The following is a 23,826-nucleotide window of genomic DNA, read 5'->3' on the forward strand; positions in this document are numbered from 1 at the left end:
CTTGGAGAAAAATATCAATTAAAGGGCTGGACAAAAAGCCACATATCTACACAAGTACCGAGTTTGTTTACTTGGAGATAAATCTCTATTAGGAGACTGGACTATACGAGAACCTGCATGAAAGGCCTAATAATTGTGGAAAGCTTCAACTTGATCCGAGAATGGGTGTAGAAGAAAATAACGTTCAAAAATTTGCACCAGACATACTGAGTTAATATTAGCTTAGTAAAAAAGTATCAACACAGTTTACAGTATCAAACTAATATCTAGTCATCTGCTCCAAATTAAGTGAGAAAGTAGCACAGTTTACACTCACTGGGACTTCATACCTTACAGAAAGGGAAGTTGTTCTCTTTAATAATAAAAGTATATATAATTATTACCCCCCTTTTGTCAGACTTCCCCCCCCCCCCTCCCCCCATTGGTCTGTTTGTCTCTACTAACGAACGTTTACCCCTTGGCGCCAAGTTGAGACTGACAAGCGATGCGCAACTGTTCCAGATCTGACGCATCATTTTAAAATGTATCAGCAAACACTGTTATTGGAAGACTACTATGATTTCTTAACCTTTAACGAATCTCAACCTTGGCGGTTCCAGAGATAAACAGTTATTTTCTAATAATGTAGCAGGTATACAGAGGTACTGCCCTTTAACTGGTAACAAGAATCTTCTAGGTATTTTCAGGACCTCAAAGTCTGCGAATTATAGGGTATACATCTAGCGGTTAGGCTAGTATCACAACAGCGCATATTGTTATTTTATTAAACTTTTATAGTCACTTAATCTACAAACATAGGTTTTCCTAACAAGTTCTTGTCAAAGACCAGAGCCCAGTTTTCATAATAAGCTCTTGTCTAAGACCGGAGCTCAATTTTCCTATTAAGCTCTTGTCAAAGCCCAGAGCCAAGTTTTCCTATTAAGCTCTTGTCAAAGACCAGAGCCCAGTTTTCCTATTAAGCTCTTGTCAAAGACCGAGCTCAGTTTTCCTATTAAGCTCTTGTCAAAGACCGAGCCCAGTTTTCCTATTAAGCTCTTGTCAAAGACCGAGCTCAGTTTTCAGACTTTCATTGAGTTTTTATTTGTCACATGTTGTAAAAACATTGGCTTCAAAAGCTCCGCTTATAATTTTGTATCAAATTGAAGATCTCTTGCTAGACATATACTCTCCATCAAAAACCCTTTGATGGAATGCCCAAACGTGAACAAAGGCGGTACAACAAGTATTGTTTCTAGAGACAATTAAAACGTCTAATTATAGCATTTACTGCTTCCATATTGAAGCTAAATACCAACACACACAAGCACACACACACACACAAGCACACACACACACACACATACAGATCAAAGTGACAGTAGGGTAAGAATTTCTTGTTTTCTTGTGAAGATCTTTTAGGGAAAGAAAGAACAACGACCCTGATAATTCCTACCTTGGTACTTTAGAAAAGGCTTTAATTACTAGCATAGAAGCATCAAATTGAGACCATGATTGCTAAAGGAACATTTAATTTGAAAAAAAAAGTGGGTTTGCTAAAGATAGTTACAGTAGCTTGGATATAAAAAAGGCAGTCGTGTAGATGCATTCAGTTTTATTATGAATTGTTAATTTCAACTTTGCTAGTAAACCCGTAAACCTAATACTTAGTGAATTGGATGCATTGTTTGAACAACTATTATGTTAGATGGATCTATTTGGATTCTTTTCGTAAAGTCCTAGATGTTTTTTTCTGATTATATATTCTTCAGTTCATGTTTCCTTGGGTTTATGTCATATTTCTGTAACCTATATAGTTTTAACCTTAGATAGTCTACAGTTTTAACTAAACTTCTTAGAAAAATTTCGCTTCATGTTAATGTCCTGGACTTTTTAATGTAATCTATTTTTAGAGAGTGTAATCTATAAAAGTAAAGTTTCCCCTTTCAGACCTTGCGATCTATGGGGCAGATGATGTGAAGGTCATCTGTTTCTTTGGCCAACGGTTAACGAGCAGGGTGTCATGAGGCCAGCACAACGATCAACCGCCTTTACTTTCCCCAACTAAAGTCAAGTACCCATTAGAGTTGGGTGGACTCAGGGGTGCCTAAAATATCCTGATTATTATTATTTTTTTTGGGTAATTATATAAAAGAGACATGGCAGTGTTTCCACATGACACGGTATTTTTGTTTCTGAATGTTTCAGAATCAGTTGGGCATTTTTAATGTGTAATGTTCAAATGTCTACTGCCAGTTTTTGAGATCTGCGTCCTGGTTCTATGTTCCTTGTTCCATGAAGCTCTGACTTGAATACATACTTTCTATGTCCATTATCTGTAGCAGTATTTCCCAAACTGTAATCCCCGAACTACTGGAATAATTAACTAGTTGGCCACTACATGAATCAATGTCTCTAAAACAAACAGTTAATTTAAGCATTATTCTATTCACTTTACTGTCAAATCATTAAGTGTAAACGCTATTCAATGCTCTTCATTAGACACATCAAAACCGCATGAGCCAAATAGTATCGTGTTTTAGACACTGAACATTACTCACATGGTTCTGTGTATTGGCAGCAAAACATCATTTAATAAACAAGAAATACTCAGCGATTCTCAGTCTGAAAAAGAGGTAGTAATAATTTTACAAATTTTACTATAACAAGAAAAATATCAAAAATACTTTTTTAAAGACAAAATCTCCTTTATACAACTTTTAGCACGAATGTTTTTATCTTAATAACTAATGAATGTTATTTTAAAAAACAATGGAACTTTTTTTTACCCCTACCATGCCCCCCTCCACCCGAGAAACGATCCTGGTTGAGTGAATGTATAGATCTACTACACTTTATATTATTTCAATGATATACCATTAGATCTAGACGATGTGCACACTTGTCCTGATCATAAATTTATCAAACTCTTTAATCATTAATGGCTAAATGTGGGAATACCCGAAAACTTATAGTCCGTTCATGATAAATATTTTCTTGTTCTTGCCAAATTGAAATTTATTTATTTTTTAACTTGAAAAATTATATAGATAAAAACTAGGGTTTTACACAGTTTGGCAAACGAGTAAGTAATTCTTTTCCAAACGATAGACAGCAACTGTCAAATTTTTAGAAAAAAAATCGTTAGAACTGATTTTGCTCACCAAGAAGGTTCAAGGTTCCAGGAAGTTTCCATGAAGTTACGATTTGAATAGAGATATTGTAATGATGCACTAATCTTTTTCTGCAAATCTTTGTTCTCACCTCTCGCTTACTCTATTTCTCCATGCTCAGAGTAGCTGCCCTCGAGATATAGGCCTACGCACCAAGTATATCGTCGTTTTTTAAACGATCTAATATATATAATTGAATGTAAGGTGTAAGTATGTAGGTATGTATGTATGTATGTAGGCCTATGTATGTATGTATGTGTGTATGTATGTATGTCCCGCATAGAAATCAAAACCATTTGACCAATCTTGATACAACTTGGTATTAATATTCTTCAAATTATGGCGGAGACCATGGTGTACGTTAAATGTACCTCCGAAAACCGGAGAGCACTAAAATAAATTTAGCTATATTAAAGAACGAAACTTTTTAACAAATCGGGTAATCCCATTTTTACAGTATTTTGTATTAGATATGAATGTGTCGGCTAAACGGGTAATCCCGTTTTCGTGCCAAAATTAAAAAATTTGAAGGAAACATTCGCCAAGTTTGACATATATCTAAATCCAAGGCAAATCTCTAAGGCTTGCAGGTCGCAAGCCATATTCGGCTAGTACATAGTAAACCTAATGTCTCTCACTTTTTCAAGTACTGTTGTTTATCTATAGGTCCTACAGGAAGTTTAACATTAGATTGACACATACAGCAACCTTGAACTATGACGTCAACGTTGGGCCCAGTGAACTATGTTACATCCGAAATAGGCATGTCTTTTCAACCTAACGTCTCAGCAGTAGACAGCAGCACTGATCATTCTCAAGTAACACTCACAGGGTACATCTTTGACGAGAAGCTGATTGCTCAGTTTGACTTCTTTTTCAACTGCTTCTTTCTTCACTTCTTGTCCCTGATCGGCGTTGTCACCAACATCTTAAACATCTTTGTCCTGTGGAGGCACAGCTTCAGTGAGACCACAACGATCTGGTTGTGGTCCATGTCAGTTACCGACCTTATCACTTCCGTGGTCCATCCATTGCGTAGAATCAACTGTATCGTTGACCAGTTCGACCCCGTGGCTGGGCTCACTAGCAGGGCCGTGTCTGTTGTGTATTTGGTCAACATACCAGACATTTTCATCTCTGCCAGCATATTTATTACTACAGCGATCGCCGTAGAGAGACTTGTTGCAGTGTTGCTGCCGTTGAAAGTGTCCCAGATCTTCACACCATCACGAGTGAAATGGACCATCGCCCTTCTGTACGCCTACACTGTCATCATGCTCGGCCCCACTTGGTTCTTTCTTAGCTTCCTCGTCATCTTCGATCCCAAATACAACGTCACGCGAGGTGGCTACATGCTCAGCCAGTTCTACGCCTCGGACTACGAGAACCTTACCAAATACGCAACTGGCAGCTTGACCCACCTTTTCACCAGTGTGACTTTTATTACAATAGTGACATGTTCCGTCATTCTGTCTGTAAAGCTGACTATTAGCAGAAGCAAAACTCTGGCCAAGATGACCTCCTGGAAGTCAGGGTCCAGGCAAGTTAGGGACATGAAGGTAGTGAAGATGTTGCTGACTGTTTGTCTGGTCAACGCAGGTATCTCCATCCCAACGGTCACTATACAATTCTTCCTCTTGTACTCCAACCTGTCCATACTGTCCGCGGGTAAAGCCTTCTATCTCCTCCGTAGCATCATCAGCATCCTGTACCAGGTAAACGCTGATGTCAACTTTGTCATCTATGTCACAATGAGCACAAAGTTTGCCAAAACTCTGAGAACAATGCTTCACTGTTTCAAACAAAGATCTAGTTTCAGTAGCGCTATAGAAGATGTACATGCAGTGGACATGGAAGAATAATTCATTCGTATTTTTAACACAATAACTAGAAAAAACACGAAAGATTAATAAGGAATCTATCATGACATTTAACATTCATACTTCTGTTAGTGAACACCAAAGATTTCTAATGAATAGAAACTTAACAGAGATTTTGCTTTAGGAACGTATTTACCGTTGTGTAAACTGTGCGGCCCCCCAGGAGAACTCTGTCTTTGTTGGGGGCTTCCAAAAACTAAAAAATATACAATTTAAAAAAAAATATTTGATTAAATTGATTAAATTTACAAGTATTTTATTTCTCTCCTTTAAAAACAATGAATGTTTTTTGTTAGACCTGTTTTTAAATTATTGGATAATATTTTTGAAAGCTTTTAAAAAATGATAAAAACTCTCCGCAATGGTCCAGTGTCTCCAATTACTTATATCCAACAGAGTGAAATTCTAATCAAAGCTTCCTAAATCATGGGTCAAGGTTCAGAATATTATCTATGAAGAAATTATTTATTAATGTAGGACTTTTTATCCATCTGCGTTCTGTTGGAAGGTTCAGATGTCTAGATATATCTGAGATAAACTGAGCAGTAGTCTTGAGATCGGGCTATTCTATATAAAGTTTTTCTTATAGGCCTATAGCCGTGTTTGGAGGGTTAGTGACTTGGGCCGCTCGATAAAGAACGCAGTTTTGAAGGATATGGTCGGCATTCTGTGGTGGAAGTCCATCAGGGCTAATTTCACTAGTCCCATTTCCAGCTTCCGGGTTGTTGTCTCGTTCTGTTGGGTTCAATTCTAGAACTAAAGACATTAGAAGTTGGTCGTGTTGGGGATAGCTTATAATAAGCGTTATCTCTCTTATAGTTTGAATGAATGCTTACCCATTTTTGTTTGGTCTACTCACAATTAGTTTCTTTATTTGCTGCTATCTTATTTTATATAATGTTATCTTCTAAAATACTACAGTTTCTTTGAAAAAAAGATGATTACGTCTATGACCTATTTAGAATTCGCATAGAACAAACATAGAAACCTCGACTTGCGGTTCTTGCATCACAAACTGTTAAACTTATAGAAACATTGTAATCAGTATATCAAGGTCTGAAATCTAGACAAATAGATAGGCTTTTGTTTTTAATAAAGCACAAAGTATGAGAGTAGATTAAATGGAAGGGCAAAACAAGCAAAATATTTAAAAAAGCTTGTCTAAGGGAAAAACTCCGCACTTACAACTAATTCTCTAAATAATATAGAAGTTATTTATTTCCCTTATTCGATATCAAACACAACGAATTATTACCAATAATTAATTGATAAGTTGGTTAATTTCTTTATTTGATTCATTTTCAGTAAAGTACAATAATTAATTGGTTAAGGTTTTAACTTGATCCAATAATTGGTGTGTGTGTGTGTGGGAGGGGGGAATAACGCGTTCAGTTATGATCGGGGACGAACCCCTACATATTTAGCCAGCCGTATCTGTGAATACTGAAGGATTACATTCCCTTGTTGGTATCAAACAAAATAATTAATTACCAGGAATTAATTGACTAATATATATTATATTTTTTATTGATTCATGTCTTGTCTATGGCAATGAATAATTGTGCAAAGTTTCAACTTGATCAAAACTTGGATATGGGAGAAATAACGTGTGTCAAGACTCATTTCCTCTCTAATATAAGTATGTGTATTACTAAATGTACCCAAGTCCTGGGCAATACCATAACGACACATACAACGACAGAACAAAGATTCAGAATGCCAATTCACAGACCTATAACATGTTTATTACATTGTCTGTACTATAATACAGAATCAGTTCAGACATTTGAAATATCCGGTATCAATTAAAAATATATCAGCTTAATATTCCATAGACTGAATAGTGACAACACAGAGAAAGAATTAGAGTCTACACTTCGACTATATCTATATCCAAAAGTCCAACTGTCCTGGACTAGGAACCACACTGCCTTGTTTTAAGTTACATTATATTCAACAAAAACATCTCACCAAATAAAACAATCCAAAACAATAACAGTTTTGAAGTCAACAACCTGAATTGCCCCCTTCTCCTCTACAGTAAACAGGAGACCCAGGCTGACCAGAACTCAGTCCTGACAACGTGTACAGACTTTTTACTCGACAGACAGACAGACAGACATAGTGAGTTGATATAAGCTATGTAATAAATTTTATTTCTTATTAATATTTTGTTATTTTTATACTAACGTAAGCTAAATACAAGAGAACAACTTTATGTTTTTTTTTATTATCTCCTGTCATCCTTGCAAAACTTGTGCATCAGACCAATCGTGGAATGGCCCGTAGCGTACAAACATACAAGATCGTTCATTGCTGCATGGAGTTGTGTGTGGAAATTGGAAGGCCAATATCAATTCATTACAATTAACTTGCAACACTTCGTGGCCTCTGTTTGACTAGGCTGATATATCAAGATATTGAGCCTCGCCAGAAGAGGAGAGGAAAGGGACAAAACTGGAGGAGAGGGGAATAAAAGTGTTTTGAAATAGAAAGATGTGTTATTGTTTGACTTAAATAACCAACAAAATGTAAGATGCAAGACCAAAGAGTCGTTTCCCTTTGTTCATCCTGTCCACTAGTTTCCAGCCCTTCTTTTCCAAACGGTTTCCATTGCTACGCTTGATGAGTTTAGAATGTCCTTTCTACTTCACTTCACAGAGAGTGGACTTCAGTCCTTTACCGTATCACAGAGGTAAGGTTAAGTGTCTGACTAGTTGTGTGGTATGCGCTCTGGGCTATCGTTTCGATGGACCCGGTATGGATGCCTACTCACTGCCATCCCCCGCCGTCAACATGGTAGGTTTGGGCTAGGATGCAATATTCTTTTATTCTGAAGGAACATCCAAATTATGTAAACCTAAAGCGAATTAACTAACCAAAATTATAAATAGAGATAATTTTGATAATTAGTGTTCATTGATAATAGGTAACTGGACTTCTTTCGACACAACGGTACGTTTCAAAAATGTTCCGCGCCAAAACGTCACGTACATAAAGTCCAACATTCAAGATGGAATGAGCAAGAAGAAATATGGACCGTCTTGTAATTTCAGATTTCAATTGAATAAATGCATGAAACAAAGAATATTCTTTAAAAAGACATTGATGTTGATATGCATCTACGGCTGACAATTATAGAAAGCTAACTATTTAATGCATTCGGTAAAGAATATTAAGAAGCATCGATAAGCTTTTAGGGGAAGCGGTGACTGAGTGGTCAAGCGCTTGGCTTCCGAACATAGGGATCTGGGTTCGAATCTCGAAATAGACTGGGATATGAATTTCGGACTTTTTATGGCGCCTCCAGCCCACCCAGCCCTAATGGGTACCTGACTTTAGTTGGGGTAAGTAAAGGCAGTTGGTCATTTGTAAAATGTTTGTAAAATGTTTTACATTTTTCATATGTTCCATCAGAGTTGAAGAAATTTACTTCCTAGTCCAAACCTCCAGCAGGATGACGGGGGATGTGAGCGGGCAGGGCTTGAACCCGGCACCATCGATAAGTCCGAAAGATAGTCCAGCGCACAAACCGCACGACCAGGCAGCCATCTTGCTGGCCACATGACACCCTGCTCGTTAACCGTTGACCATAGAAACAGATGACCTTAACACCCATCATCTGCCCCATGGTTAGCAAGGTCTGAAATGTACTTTTGTCATTCTTACAACTCTTTCGCGCACAGCATTTTATAGCACAAAGTTATTTTAATTACATCCAACACTAAACAATTGGGAAACATAAAAAAATCTAATAAAATATTCAGGAAGACACAAAGATAGGGGCATATATCTTATTCTAGATGCTAGGACCAATTCACAGAAGTGCTCCTTCTGCCTAGTGCCATTAGAGAATGGAAAGAGCTGCCTGAATCAGCGGGGAAAACAAACGACTTAGCAGAGATTAACATACATGACTAGATTGACACTTGAAATGCATAGGGCGTAACTATCTTATCTTGTGAAGTAACGTCTTATCTATAAGATAAGATGATATTATTTAGTTGATAACATAGATTTTCAATTTGGTAAAGTTTTAAACTTAATCCGAGAATGGGTATGGGAGAAATTACATGTACAATTATCATAGGGGACAAAACCGCGCATATTTAGCCATTTGTCACTTAATACTGTAGGGTTAATTTCCCTTTTTATATCAAACAAAATAATTAATTGCCAGTAATTTATTGTGTAATTAATAAATGGTTTTATTGATTAGTGTTTTGATAGATAAAATAAATGATTGTGTAAAAGGATATTGGTTTATTTAAGTTATATAATAACTTATACACTATAGTTATCAAATGTATATTAAAGTGTCTAGCGACAACTGAGCCTATTACTAATGAAACTAATATTGTTTAACTACTTATAGCAAAACGTGTTTGTACTGACATCCAGTGTCTAGATCTAGTAGGAAAATTAGCCTAGACATTTCATGAGTTTGAGGATTTATGGATTAGAACTTGGACGTAGTGAAGACAAGCTTTAATCAGCGAACATAGACACACAGCAGCACTGATCAGCGAACATAGACACCCAGCAGCACTGATTAGCAACAGTTCCACACCAGAAACAAAAAGACAATCTTTCCAATTGCTACTGTTTAGTGATATGACACATACATATTATTTGTATGACAAACTCATGTTTAGTGTGACCATAAATAGACATAAATAGAATATATCATCCTTTTAGGATCGTGTCCAAAGTTCAGTAGGCATTGACTAAATTTTTGAAATGTCCGCTTTTGCTTTGATACAAAGATTATTATATCACGTCACTGTGTCTGGCCAAAAGTTTGTACACGTTATTTCTCCCACACCCAATCTCGAATAAAGCTTTTGCACAATTATTTTTATTACCTGATAATAGAAGAATCAATTTAAAAACTTAACCAATTAGTTAATTAACTATAAGTATTTTGTTTGGTATCACAAACAATGGAAATAAATTGTTCTAGAATGATTGTCTTTTGAGGCTTAGTGAACACAAACATGAAAATAGAATCAATAAATACCTATACAATCTACTATGTTCACAGACTGGTTATCGCGTTGGCTTGAGAAGCCAGAGAATGCTTTAGCCCAAAAGTTCGAATTCAGGTCGTATATTTATTTATTTTTTAAATACATTTAAAAAGCGATCATCCAGATACTCCGTTCTTTCTCTCCCTTACAACTGGTCTAGACAAGTTTTTGACAACCTGGTCTAGACAAGTGATAGGATCATAGCGTATTGAGAAATTGCGCTTAACAAAGACAGTTGGTAAAAAAATAAATATTTCTAATCACACATATTTATTATTGCTAGTCTAGATCTATTAAAAATTTAATTACATGACTGCTCCAAACTTATTGATACACTTAATAAAAGCTTTATTTTTGTTTAAATTTTTTATTTTGCGTGTTTATTGTTAGGGCCCAAGTTTTCCTGATTTCAATACACCATCTGACTCTTAAGTATCAGAAAGATGTCAAGTTTTTGACAACCCGGTCTTAAGATCTAGAACTTTTCTTTTGCATTCCACTGGAACAGAGTTAGTTTTAAAAGTTCATTTTCGCTGGTCAGCTCACCGTGGGCATAAGAGAGGGACTGACCATAGACTCGGTGAGATTCCTCACACTAAGTAGCGCCTACAATCTGAAGAAAATGTGCTTGGGATTCCATGAGTATAGTGGCGCCAACGAAGAGCTTCTGAGACAAGTCATATCGTACGAGAAATAGATACTCTGTAGATGTACTGCAGTTGATTAACCTGTGATTAACTGCCTTGATGTATACAATACTTTTTTTGCCTTAGTTTTCAACGCTGGCTTGTTTTCTTTTATTGTCTTTGTCCTCTTTTTGTGAAGCTTTGCCCTCTTTTTGTCAAGCTTTGTCCTCTTTTTGTCAAGCTTTGTCCTCTTTTTGTCAAGCTTTGTCCTCTTTTTGTCAAGCATTGTCCTCTTTTGTCAAGCTTTGTCCTCTTTTTGTCAAGCCTTTGGTCCTCCTCTGGGTTACATATGATTTCCACCATTGGACCTAGCTGTGACCTATACATATTGTCACATCTTACGCAGATTGCTGATAGTGTCTTAACGTTTTACAAATATTTTAATGTATCAATTTGAAGAAATAGATCAGCCCTTAGAAGTCTATTGCTGGTGTCATAATAAGCTGTGAAGATGTTTAATTCTTCTTGTTTCCGCTCACGAGCTGCACTAAGGCTTTTGATATTTTATTAAAACATAACAGACGAACTTTTAAGTTCTAATTGTTAGCTCCTATATTCCTATCAAGCTAATTTAAAAACGACCTGCCTTATTCCGCGTTCAGCTGTTTATCCAACTCGCAGACATAAAAGAGCGCCATTTTCTCGTTTACTCCCATATGCCTGTAGAGATTTGATTCTTTATGCCTTGATGGCCGAGTACTTTTGATGGAGAAAAGAAAAGCATTGACTGCGATGGTAGTGTGAGAACCACTGAGAATTATTATTTTCTAAAAGCCGTTTTTTTTTGTCACTTTATTTGTTCAACTTTTAATTAAAAAATAATTTCAGTTTAACAAAGTTCATTGTCTGCCACGATCTTTTTCTATGTCAGTGACATCTTTATGAATTTACAGATTTAAAAAAAAAATCATTGTATTGCTAAGAATGATTAGAAAGCTTAACCTTAACCATCATTAAACTTTAAATGTAGAGAATCACTATTAGTTAGGATTAGTTATAGTTGTACAATAATTCCATAAAAATAATAATAACTGATATTGTAGAAAGATACTACAAACTTAAAATTGAAATCTTAATTTGTAGTCTCTTTAATTCTATTTTATTTCTAAATAATACGTAAAGATATAGAGTAAATATATCCAGTTTTTAATTATAACATATATACACGCTATAATTTTTGATGCAATTGTGTCCGATGTATTTGAGTATGTTGTACAGTTTGAAACACTGTCATTAAAGAGCTAAGACTGTTCAGGAAACAAGCACAACAACAGATGGTGAAAGTCACTATAATTAACTCTCTTTATCATAAACGTAGGTCTCACATTAAATTGTTCTACTCTTAAATTGGCTGGGTTTTGAAAATAAACACAGATTGGAGTGAATATTGATCTTGGATATGAACCAAAATCATTTCAGAATTCAAACAAAGAGTTGTGTTTCTTGACATTCGCTCTAGGTCAAGACTCAGCTTGTTTGCAAAGCTTTTTAATTTTATTCATTAACGAATGTTTTATTTGAGTAATGAAAGAGAAGTCTGCGCGTGTTAATATTTGAGAGCGCATCTAGGTCTATATTTGTACAAAGCAAATATCAACTCACTCTGTCTGTCTGGTACAAAGCTTCTATCAACTCACTCTGTCTGTCTGGTACAAAGCCTCTATCAACTCACTCTGTCTGTCTGGTACAAAGCTTCTATCAACTCACTCTGTCTGTCTGGTACAAAACTTCTATCAACTCACTCCGTCTGTCTGGTACAAAGCTTCTATCAACTCACTCTGTCTGTCTGTCTGTCTGTCTGGTCAAATGTTTGTACACGTTTCTTCTACCACACACCATCTCGGATTAAGCTGAAACATTGCACAGATATTCATTGCTATAGTTCCCCTTTCAGACCTTGTGATCTATAAGGCAGATGATGTAAAGGTCATCTGTTTCAAAGATAAAAAGTAAATATATATCCGCGCGGATATATTTCTGTAGCCCACGGTTAACGAGGGTGTCTTGTAGCCAGCACAACAGCAAAGCGCCTTTATTTTTCTTCATCTAGTGTCAGGTACCCATTTAGAGCTGGGTGAACACAGAGGCGCCTTAAGATCCCGAAAAAAAAAACCCCAGTTTTCCCACCAGGATTAGAACACGGGCCCGGTTTGGAAGCCAAGCGCTTTATCGCTCAGACACCAAGCTTCCATGTCTTGTCTATGCCAATGAATAGTTGTGCAAAGTTTCAACTTGATTTGTGATTGGGTGTGGGGAAAATACCATTGTCATAATCAAGACATGAATCAATTGAAAAAAAAAACCTATTAGTCAAATAAACTACCGGTAATTAATTATTTTGTTTGGTACCAACAAGGAAAATTAATCCTTCAGTAATCACAGACATGTTTACAAGAGCTGTCCCGAGTTGCTTTATACAGGAAACCTAGGATTTTTTTTAGTCTTTGATGGACTGTTTTGGCATCTCTCAGGAAAACAATTTGGCTGCTTGGTTTACATGGACAGTTTACTTGATGCGAGTTGAAGTGATCGCCTCTCTGCCCTGTCACTGTCCGAGAGATCGCCAGTTGCGACTTTTCTAGTCTTTCTCCTTTGGGCCATTCGATTAGATCAGCTCCTCGTTTGTGTTGGATTTTTAAGATCAGTCTGTGTAAACACTGACTCATTGGTGGTCGGGATAATGGGTTTTTAGAAAAGAGTATGCAAGGGCAAAAAGTTTAAAATAATGAGAATAAATATTAGTTCTTAAATTCAAATGTGGCAATAGGGCCATAAGAGCGTGGAGCGTGTTGCCTGAATCAGCCAGGATAATCATGACTAATCATAGTTCGAAATCGGCCCCCGAAGTGGTTCACCCAGGCAGGTAAAAAGGCAGGTTTCAATATTTTGAGAAAGTTTATCAGAATGACATTCTATCAAAAGTGGTCCATCCAGGCAGGTAAAAAGGCAGGTTTCAATATTTTCAGAGAGAATATAATAATGAAATTCTATCAAAGGCAAATGACAGAGAAGAATGGAGAAAGAAGGTTGACAGATCTTGTGTGGTGCCCCAACGGTCAAGCAGACCAAAGGATAGGTGAAAGTGAATGTGAAGCTAGATGTAAACCTGGCCTAATTGATGTCTTATAATGAGTATCTAATTGATCTAATTGCTTTGTAAAGGGTCAATCTCTTATTCAAAGCCCCAAGAAAAAAACATTTCCGTAAAAAAAAATAATACCTTTAGTGAAGTGTTGTACTATTGATGACATGACATGCAGGTCAGCGATAATAAGAAAAACTAACTATTAATTGTTGTTTTACATTATGTTCCACTTATATGCATACTAAATAGATTTTTCTCTTTAAAAATAAAAGTACACATTTTGTTTTGTAATTGTAAAGTTAGTATGACAGAACTTGCTTAACTTTGTAATACAATTGTTAAAAAAAATAATCTTTTTGACAAAAAATCTAAAACCGTTTGCATAAATGTGTTACAAATATAGCAAATAGCTACCTCCCTTACTAAATTGCATCCAGTGCTTGTTACTATTAATAGTGAAAAGTTTTAAAAGTGGTGTATTTTTATGAAAAAACTGCTTGCATAAGTGATTTTAAAAATGAGATTTTTTGCTTTCAGAAAAGAAAAGAGTAGCCTTTGCATCAGAACTTTGAATGGTATAAAATATTATGATGTCGGATTTTCCCTATCTTTTCTAGTTTACTAGATCTTAACCGGACGGACGGACGGACAGACATACCACACAAAACTAATAGCGTCTTTTCCCCTTTCGGGGGCCGCTAAAAATGAATTTTCCTGAAGCGAGGCAATCTGCAAAAAGCAGGTTTTTGTTGTATATTATTTACATAATATATACTTAGATATATTTGAAATATATACCGGAAACACTTGCACTAATAACCATATTTTTTTTATTACAGAACTTTTAATTTAAATGTCCTAATTACAAGTATTCTGTCAGAAAACAAAGAAAATGTTTGTGAAAAAATGAACCAATCAGAGATTTTAGCGTTTTACTTTTACGAGACAACTGAGACACAAACCAGCGTGATACTGTATCAGACTGACGACGTCATAAATGACCAACTTCTTTATCAGCTGGATGTCTTTTTAAACTGTTTCCTGGTTCAGTCCTTGTGTGTGTTTGGGATAGTTGGCAACGTCATCAACATCATAGTGCTTTCGTACCATGGGCTTCAGGGTTCGAACATCATGCTGCTTTCACTGTCCGTCACTGACCTACTAGGCTCAGTCTTCAGACAGGTCCGTCGACTCAAGTGCCTGGTTGCCACGGTGGACGTCCCAGCGTCTGTATCTCTGGACACGTTCGGCTTCGTCTTCTTCCTCTTGATGGACTACTGGTGCCTGTTGCTCAGCATTTACCTCACCACCGCCATCGCCATCGAGAGGTGCATGGCGATCAGCGCCCCGTTTCACGTGGCGAATGTCTTCACTCCATGGAGGGTGAAAATCATGTTGGCGTCGCTGTGCGTGTACTCGACCGTGATCATGGGGCCACTGTGCTACCGCCTCACGTACACCTGGGCGCAGGACCCCGCGTCCAACGTTACCGTGGCGTACCTCATCTACACCCAGTTTTACGTCGACAACATGGATATCCTCAACACCTTCACCACCATCTTCCACAGCAACATCTGCACCACGCTTCCGCTGGTGATCATTCTCATTTGCTCGCTAATTATCATTTTCAAGCTCATCCAGGAGAGACCCCAGACTTTGAAGAAGCTCTCCTCTACACGATCCAGTGCCCAGAAAAAAATGAAAGACAGAAAAGCGGTGAAGATGCTGCTTTTCGTTTGCATAGCCACAGTCTTCAGCTGTCTGCCCACGGCCATCCTGGCCATCTACATCATCTACTTTAAGACCATCTTGCTGACAGGAAATCTCTACTACATTTTCAGAAGCATTGAGGAAGTTCTGTACCAGTTCAATGCTTCGGTTAATTTTATTATCTATGTTTCTCTTAGTTCTAAATTTAAAAGAATTTACAAAAACCTGTTCCTCTCGTGTTTCTATCACAGTAACAAACTAAAGTAAGCGTAACATTGATACTGTTACGGTGATATTAACGTGGATAGTTTAAATACAATAGTTAAGTTTAGAAGCTAGCAGTTCAAATAAACAGAGGCTCATCGCTGACGGTGTGGTTTTTGTTTTGTTTTCGAGAGTTCAAGGAGGTTGCGTAGTAATACCAATCGCATTGATCATGTTATTATTAGTCTAAAGCCGCTCTACAAAATAGTCATTCTATTCATCATCTTTCCTTTACGTTCCACATGGAACATAGGGCCTCAGTAAAAACATGTCCGTCTCCAGGGTCTCCTGCTAGCTTTTTTTAAAGGCGTCCCAGCTCTTTCCTGTCACCGCGGCTTCATCATGTACACTGCGTCGTCACGTTCTGTTTGGCCTTCCTCTACTTCTTGTGCCGAGACCAATAGTTATAGAAGGCCTGAACGCTGGCATGCAACGTCACAGGTCTGTACGACGTGGCAACGAGCTATTGGTCTAAACTGTATTGAAGCTTTCTATAACGAATGGTCTTGCTTGTGTCCTGGAGGTTCCACTCTAAGGCCTGTCTACTGTCTAGCTCTTTTGTCTGTCTAGCTCTGTTGTTGGTATCTTTTCTAAGGGTGTGACCAATCCATCTCCACTTCCTCTCTAAGATCTGCACCTCTATATTTCTCTGTCCGCCCATCTCCCACAGTCTGGTGTTTTCTATTTTTGTCATCATCATTCTGCTACTCAATATTCCTGTCAATGCACATCCTAGATACTAGAACATTTAATGCTCTTTTCTTTTATTATCTTTCTCTTCTTACTTTTTGACATCTCTTAAAGTTTGGATTCTAACTGGACTAACTACACACAATTAAGACAAAGTTGATTCATTAATCTATGCTGCCTGACAATTAAGCAAATCTCAAGACCAAAGTTTGGTTTTGTTGCAGTAGCGTAGCTAGGAGTTTGTCATCATTTGGGGGCCCTGGAGGCTTGACCTTTTTGGGGGCTCCTGCATTTTTGAATAATATTTAATATATAATGTAAAAACACTCATTTGTGGTACTCCCCTCAAGTGGCGACCCGGGGGGGATTTTCTAATTCTCCCCCCTCCCTCCCTCCCCCATCCTAGCTACGCCTCTGTTTTGTTGGTGAAATAGGTTTTAATTTGGAATTATGTTGAATCATTGCATGCAGATAGAGAGAAAAAATCATATTTTCTTTTAACAAATGTTGAAAATAAAGTTAAAGTAATATATAGAGTTGTTATGTTCTTTATATACTGTGCAGAGCTCGCACTCTTTCAAAGTTCCTATCCGAGATTATTTTATTAGATTGGTTTTTTATATTATATTATGTATTTCATGTTCTGACATGATCGATGGCCCAATCACAACATTATACATGGAATCGAAAGTAAAAATTCCTGGTCTATATCTAGAGTCGAACACTTAGTGAGGTTGTGACAGAGCGTCGCATGAGGATTGTGGGACATGTTCTCCCACTAAATGAACTACGCATGCCAAGAGTTGTGATGACACGGAGGCCAATACGAGGAAAACGCAAACAGGAACGTCCTCGTATAACTTGGCGCCACACTTTCATGGAGGACCTCAGAACAGTGGACACCAGGTGAGAGGAGGCTTCAGACATTGCCAACGACAGATCTTTATGGAGTCAGCTTGCTGCCCAATGCGCTGAACGGCGCGGGAGGACCTAAGTCTAAGTAAGTAAGTCTATATCTAGATTCAAAATCACCCTAACCCAAGCAGTTTATGCCACTCCGTTAAGTGAAATCTTGTAATAATTAAGTACTACCTAATCATTGATAAATCGTGTTTGATAACGTAGGCGATGATCATTATTTTATCAGACATTTTATCAGACATTTTAAAAGACATTTTATCAGACATTTTATAAGACTCGCTTCGCTCCAAAGCCAGGGATCTACGGTTCGAATCCCGGTATTTTCAGGACACCCCTGAGTCCACCTAACATCCTATAGGTACCAGACAAACGTGTGGATGTAAAAGCTGTTAGTCTTTGTACTGGCCACATAACACCTTGGTGAACTGTGGGCCACTGAAACACGAGATTTACAGCATCTGTTCCACAGATCACAAGCTCTGAAAGGGTTCTTGCTACTATGTTATACATTTTTTAAAGCTAAAATTCAAATTATTCATGCTAGATTTACTAACCATACAACGAATTACGTATAGGCTGTATATTTTGAACCACTTACAAAAACAAAATGCAAAATATTTAAACAGTACAACCTACTATAAAGAACCATGCAGACCTTGCGCTCTGTGGAGCAGATGCTGTAAATCGCGTGTTTCTATGGAAACTGGAGATCCCTCAGTTTGGAGCCAAGCGTTTTCAGACTTTGTCACCAAGCCCAATAATAACCAATAACAACACATGAAACAAATGTATCATTTCTTTTATTTAGCTCAATAACTCTGTAATCAGTTGCTTCTAAAAAAGTGACCTGGCTACATCGGGCTGTAGAATGATCTGTTGCTAGACTCACACAGTCGTGAACATTCTTGAAAAGTCTGGAAAATGTTGCTGGCTACACCATAAGAGACAGCACACCTGGCGTACACGACGACCTTCTGACACCTCAGACGTCTTAGATCAAAAGAGAAAGCGTTGACAATGTCATGGTGACCTGGGTCAGTTAGACAAGTGACGTTCAGGTATCCACAGGTATCTGGCAAAGTCAACATATCAACTATCAATTATAAGTTAGGTGTCTACAGGAATATTTTTAAATAAGGATATCTATTGTCAAACAGGAGTATATATGTTTAAAACATGAAGCAACTAAATGTGTATAGGACCAACTCATACGACTATATTTAACTCAGACAATATACAACATATCACCAAATGACATCACATGTCAAAACGTGACATCAATGCCATCACAATATTCCATATGCATCACTTGACAGCAAAAGACACTACACAACATCACATGTCATGTCATCGCATGACACTACATGACATCACATGATACAACACGACATGCATGATACCACATGTTCGCACAAGACACTACCTAACACTATATGACGCCACATAATACAATATGACACCAAATGACACAATATGGCACCACATGACATCACATGACACAATATCAAATCATATGAAACAATATGGCACCACATGACATCACATGACACAATATCAAATCATATGAAACAATATGGTACCACATGACATCACATGACACAATATCAAATCATATGAAACAATAAGGTACCACATGACATCACATGACTTCACATGACATCTCATTACAATATATGACATGGCATGACAACACATGTTAGCACATGACACCACCTGCCATGACATCACAGGATACACTTGGCACACCGTGACACAACATGACACTACATAACATGAAATGACTCTACATAACATCGCATGTTACCACACGACACCATGTGTCATCACATAACATCATATGACAACATATGACACACCTGACATCGCATTTTCGAACATGTCAATAAGATGTATTATCTCAGTTGTTTATGACTTACTTGTAGTACTTGAAGACATCCCAACAAACTTATATTGTGAACAAATACATCCGTTTACCATCAAGCTGTCTGGGTTTGTTTGGTAGGCGCTCCTACATCTTTCATAACAGTTCCCTTGATATCTGAAATGCGTGCATTGGAATGAAGTCAATTTGTAGAAAATATATTTTTAGTTATCAAGAAAGATGGTTTCTATTTTTTTAATTAAATGACAATTAAATGACAATTAAAATGACATTTGTTAATATGGCATTTTGATATAAGCTGATGCTACTGCACTATAGGAAAAGGTCACAGAGGCGCGCGCGCGTATGCAGACATTTAAATTAGAGTCTGGGACATTTTAAACCTATGCCGATACTTACAGGCTTTTCAACAGTTCTCCAATGTGAACCTGAGGGGGGAAAAGTATTAATTGTTTTAAATTATTAGAAATACATATAGTGGTGGCGGGGAGAGAGGGGTTTGTAACATATACTTGGCAATGTTCTAAGGAGCATTCATGCCGAGTTTCATCAAGATTTGTTCAAACGGCTTCCGTTTTTTATAAGGAACACAGTCATACGAAACAAAAACAAAACAAAACAAACCCTGAATGTTGTCTGCAGAAGAAGAGAGAACTAGATCGAGATAATTCATTTGTGAAATTCACGCTAGGGCAACTATCATTGACTGATTCTCGAAAACATTTCTTTGATTTTTTAAAAGACACTTTTACTTCAGACTTCACCCTCAAGAGACTGAGACACCATCTTCTATAAGTTCTATTCCATCCATCTAGAGACAGACCGTAAAGCCTCACAACCCAGTATAACCAAACGCCGTGTAGACTACGGTAGTGCGGTGCCACTAAGAACGCCACATTTCTTTGGGACAGACTTGAAAAGAGCAGATAACTGAGAAATAAAATTCTCGCTAGATTTCTATTTATTTATTTATTTTTATAGAGTGCAACTCTTATGCTTCCAGCATGTTCAGTGCGCTATGGTCCATGCTCTTTTCTGTTTGGGTGGAGGGGGATCTAGGAGATTCCATGCTGCCTTTAGACGCCCAGCAAACACGAGACAGGACTCAAACTCGAGACCCCTTTTTTTGGACTGTCATCCCATAGTAAATATCGAATATCAAAGTAAGCTTCAATTACATATACCCGGATGTACGCGTCAATCACATATGTCAGGAAGTTTAGTCAATCATTTTCTTAATAATAATATAGCTTTATGGATTGTGAATACATATTATAGGAAACATTGAATTAAAATAAATGGATGTGTTTATCTTTTATTGAGTTCTTAAAAACTATGGAAACACAATAGAACCTTGACTTGACATTTAATACTTATCCTACCTAAAGAGAATATACTATTGAAGATGATTTACAGCGTTCGGTTGCTGGAGTGGAGGTACCACTGTGGAATAGATACATATGATGAACCATTTTTAGGACAATTTTTTTTTATCTAAGTCGAAAAGAAAACTAAGCTTTTAAACTATCAGACACAGTAACGTTCATCTCAATAAGATTTATGTATTATTATTTTTAAGCTTATGTTTATTTAGTCGACAAAAGTAGAATAAGACTAATGACATAGGATATCTTCATTTGAAAAGAGAAGTACAACGATTGTTTAATATCTAAATTGCGAAAGTAGGTTAATCATTTCTTATGATCTTTATTAAACGTAGGTCAACCTTCACCTAATATCTTATGTACAAAAGTAGGTCAACCTTCGCCGAATATCTTATGTACAAAAGTAGATCACCCCTTACCTGATATCTTATGTACAAAAGTAGGTCAACCTGTACCTAATATCTTATGTACAAAAGTAGGTCAACATTCACCTAATATCTTATGTACAAAGTAGGTCAACTCTTACCAAATATCTTATGTACAAAGTAGGTCAACTCTTACCAAATATCTTATGTACAAAGTAGATCAACCATTACCTAATATCTTATGTACAAAGTAGGTCAACCTGTACCTAATATCTTATGTAGGTCAACCCTTACCTAATATCTCATGTACAAAGTAGGTCAACCTGTACCTAATATCTTATGTACAAAGTAGGTCAACCTGTACCTAATATCTTTTGTACAAAAGTAGGTCAACCCTTACCTAATTCAAATATAATAAAAAGAAGTCCTAGTAATGTCATTGTTGCTTAGATTTCTTTAGTCTGAAACAGATAGAACATAAACAACATGTAGGTCTAGGTAGGCTTTGATTTAAACATTATATATACCACTTGCAAGTGGCCTTAAAGCTGATTTAACGGATTAAATCTTCATCGATAGTAACTGGTTGCACAGGCTGCCCGGTCGCTCGGAGAGCCCCTCAATGTGGTCCTGAGTTCAAAACTAACCACGACGTCAGCTCATATAGAAATAAGTTGTGACCAAATGTAGTCCAAATAATTGTCTGTGTTTACAAAGCTTACTCACTCCGCCTCTCTGTCTGGTACAAATTTTGTACACGTTATTTCTCCCACTTCCCATTCTCGGATCAAGTTGAAACTTCGCACTATTATAAATTGTCGATGACATGAATCGATAAAAAAAATTAAACAATTGTTGAAAATGTAATACACTGACTTTCGGCTCAGGGGAGATAAGCATTGCAATTTTGAAAGATATGACAATGATTGAGCCATGCTCTCCCCGACATGCAAGAAAGCAGATGCGTAAACGTCGCAAGACCAGAACAATAGCCAAGGCAATTATGTACTGTTATGATTGATTGGAAATAATGGATACAATTTTACTCAAACATATAACTCATTATAATAGAGGATTTTTAATTTTTTTTTTATAGATATATTGCTAACACTTGCCTTACAAATATGCACACACAAAATGAAAAACACATTAATGTCTTCTTCGTTTAGATTTTGATTTGCAGTATTCTGTTTACAATCTATAGCTCAACAAGCAAAATAAAAAAAAATGCTTTAAAAACAAAAATAGCCTATATTAAGTGTATCCAGGGGCGGACTGGCTACATGGGCAAACGGGCAAATGCCCGGTGGGCCGGTACCAAATGGGCCGGTCTGGTCGCGACCAAAGAAAAAAAATTAAATGCAGACATCTTTTTAAAAAGTGACAGCAACAAGACACAAAGGCCCGAACACGTTTTGTTGTTGTTGTTGTTTAATTATTATTACAATTAATTTTGTTTGAAATTCAACAAGAATATAATTTTAAGAATTACACTATACACTGTACGTATTATCATTTGTAAAACGTTAGACCGTACTTTCTGCTATGCACGAGCGGCTTGGCCTTCAACACTACTTTGATGTCTTCGAGACTGTGTTTGGCGTTTAAAATCACACACACACCGAAAATATATGACATGACATTTGTCGGCCGGTTTATATGGTAATGCCCGGGCCGATTTTGATACCCAGTCCGCCCCTGAGTGTATCAATTAGTTTGGATCAGTCATGTAATTAAATTTGTAATAACCCTCAGACGACAATCTATAAAGGAGAATAATTCAGTTTATACCTCCACTTCAGTCAAGTAATTTTTCTTTTCCTTGTTTGAGATATCAAACAAAGTTATTTATTAACAATAGTTAATTAACTAATTGTTCTTTTTTTAAATTGAAATTGAAAAAGAAATAATTGTGCAAAATTTTAGCTTGATCCGAGATTAGGAGCCGGATAAATAACGTACACACACTTTTAGGCCAGACAGACACACAGACAGACAAAGTGACAAACATAGTGAGCTGATATAAGCTTTGTAATAGAATACAGTACTATAGAAATAAAAATAGCGCTATGGTTACCTATTGTCTCGCCCACATTACTCCAGATTGTTTTTTCTTCTTTTTTTTTTAATTACATTATTTTGATACTTAAAAATCGAAAAACAAAAACGAAACAAAGTGAAGATGAAGTAAGAAGTTTATCACAAAACTGTCCAATGAATACAATCCTATCGATATCTAGTATCTCGGTTCTTACCCTAGCCATTTTATACACTATACAATGTTATATGGTTGTGATAACAGGCCACCGTACTTACAAGATCTGCAAAGGTTTCCTGCAATGATAAGGTAACGCTGACCATCATATATACACTAGTTAGACTAATTGTGATACCTGCCTGTGTTTCCTGCTGCAGGTGTGTTGACATAGAAAAATGATTTTAACGAATGAAGCTCGTGCTTGGAAATCCTTGTCCAGGTTCAAGGATGTAAATTCACCTTAATGTTACTTGGAAACAGTTTTCTGTAATGTATATATGTATGCGTACAGGTCTACCAAGGGCTAACACTCGTGTCTCTGTACTTAGTCTTATTTCTAGTATCCTTTGCATTGACATAGATAATACATTTAATAAAAAGTTCAGACCTTGCGATCTATAGGGCAAATGATGTAAAAGTCATCCGTTTATGTTGCCCAAGGTTAACGAGGGTGTCATGTGGCCAGCACAACGACCAATCGCCTTTACTTTTCCCCTAACTAATGTCAAGTACCCATTAGAG

General features: G+C 36.9%; 3 protein-coding genes across 6 annotated transcripts in view; 1 reads left to right on the plus strand and 2 right to left on the minus strand.

Annotated features, from left to right (window-relative positions):
• Nucleotides 1–23,826, minus strand: part of LOC106062964 (uncharacterized) — a 113,552-nt gene that overhangs the window by 71,747 nt on the left and 17,979 nt on the right. The gene's annotated exons all lie outside the window — the stretch shown is intronic.
• The window catches only part of LOC106075958 (uncharacterized), a 112,681-nt gene that overhangs the window by 62,811 nt on the left and 26,044 nt on the right, over nucleotides 1–23,826 (plus strand). The gene's annotated exons all lie outside the window — the stretch shown is intronic.
• On the minus strand, nucleotides 18,198–23,534 carry LOC106077210 (uncharacterized). Of its 4 annotated transcripts, none has more exons than XM_056022256.1 (6): nucleotides 23,445–23,534; nucleotides 21,448–21,508; nucleotides 20,712–20,740; nucleotides 19,697–19,725; nucleotides 19,332–19,453; nucleotides 18,198–18,487 (listed from the first exon to the last, which is right to left on the minus strand). In XM_056022256.1, the coding sequence occupies exons 2-6, from the start codon at nucleotides 21,485–21,487 to the stop codon at nucleotides 18,267–18,269; spliced, it is 441 nt and encodes a 146-aa protein (XP_055878231.1). In that variant the 5' UTR covers nucleotides 21,488–21,508; nucleotides 23,445–23,534; the 3' UTR covers nucleotides 18,198–18,266. The 4 variants fall into 4 exon arrangements, with proteins under 4 accessions (XP_055878231.1, XP_055878229.1, XP_055878232.1 ...); XM_056022254.1 differs by having other exon boundaries at nucleotides 23,364–23,517; XM_056022257.1 differs by lacking the exon at nucleotides 23,445–23,534 and adding an exon at nucleotides 23,303–23,365.

This window comes from Biomphalaria glabrata, chromosome 3, assembly GCF_947242115.1.
Source record: "Biomphalaria glabrata chromosome 3, xgBioGlab47.1, whole genome shotgun sequence".
Classification (NCBI taxonomy): domain Eukaryota; kingdom Metazoa; phylum Mollusca; class Gastropoda; family Planorbidae; genus Biomphalaria; species Biomphalaria glabrata.

Excerpts from the sequence above, each read along its gene's own strand:
- LOC106077210 (XM_056022256.1), bottom strand. The coding sequence starts at position 21,487 with ATGACATTACTAGGACTTCTTTTTATTATATTTGAATTAG. Across the intron at positions 20,741-21,447 it reads TTTTATTATATTTGAATTAG|TGGTACCTCCACTCCAGCAA; the intron begins GTAAGGGTTGAC and ends TCTATTCCACAG. Across the intron at positions 18,488-19,331 it reads GATGTCTTCAAGTACTACAA|ATACCTGTGGATACCTGAAC; the intron begins GTAAGTCATAAA and ends TGACTTTGCCAG.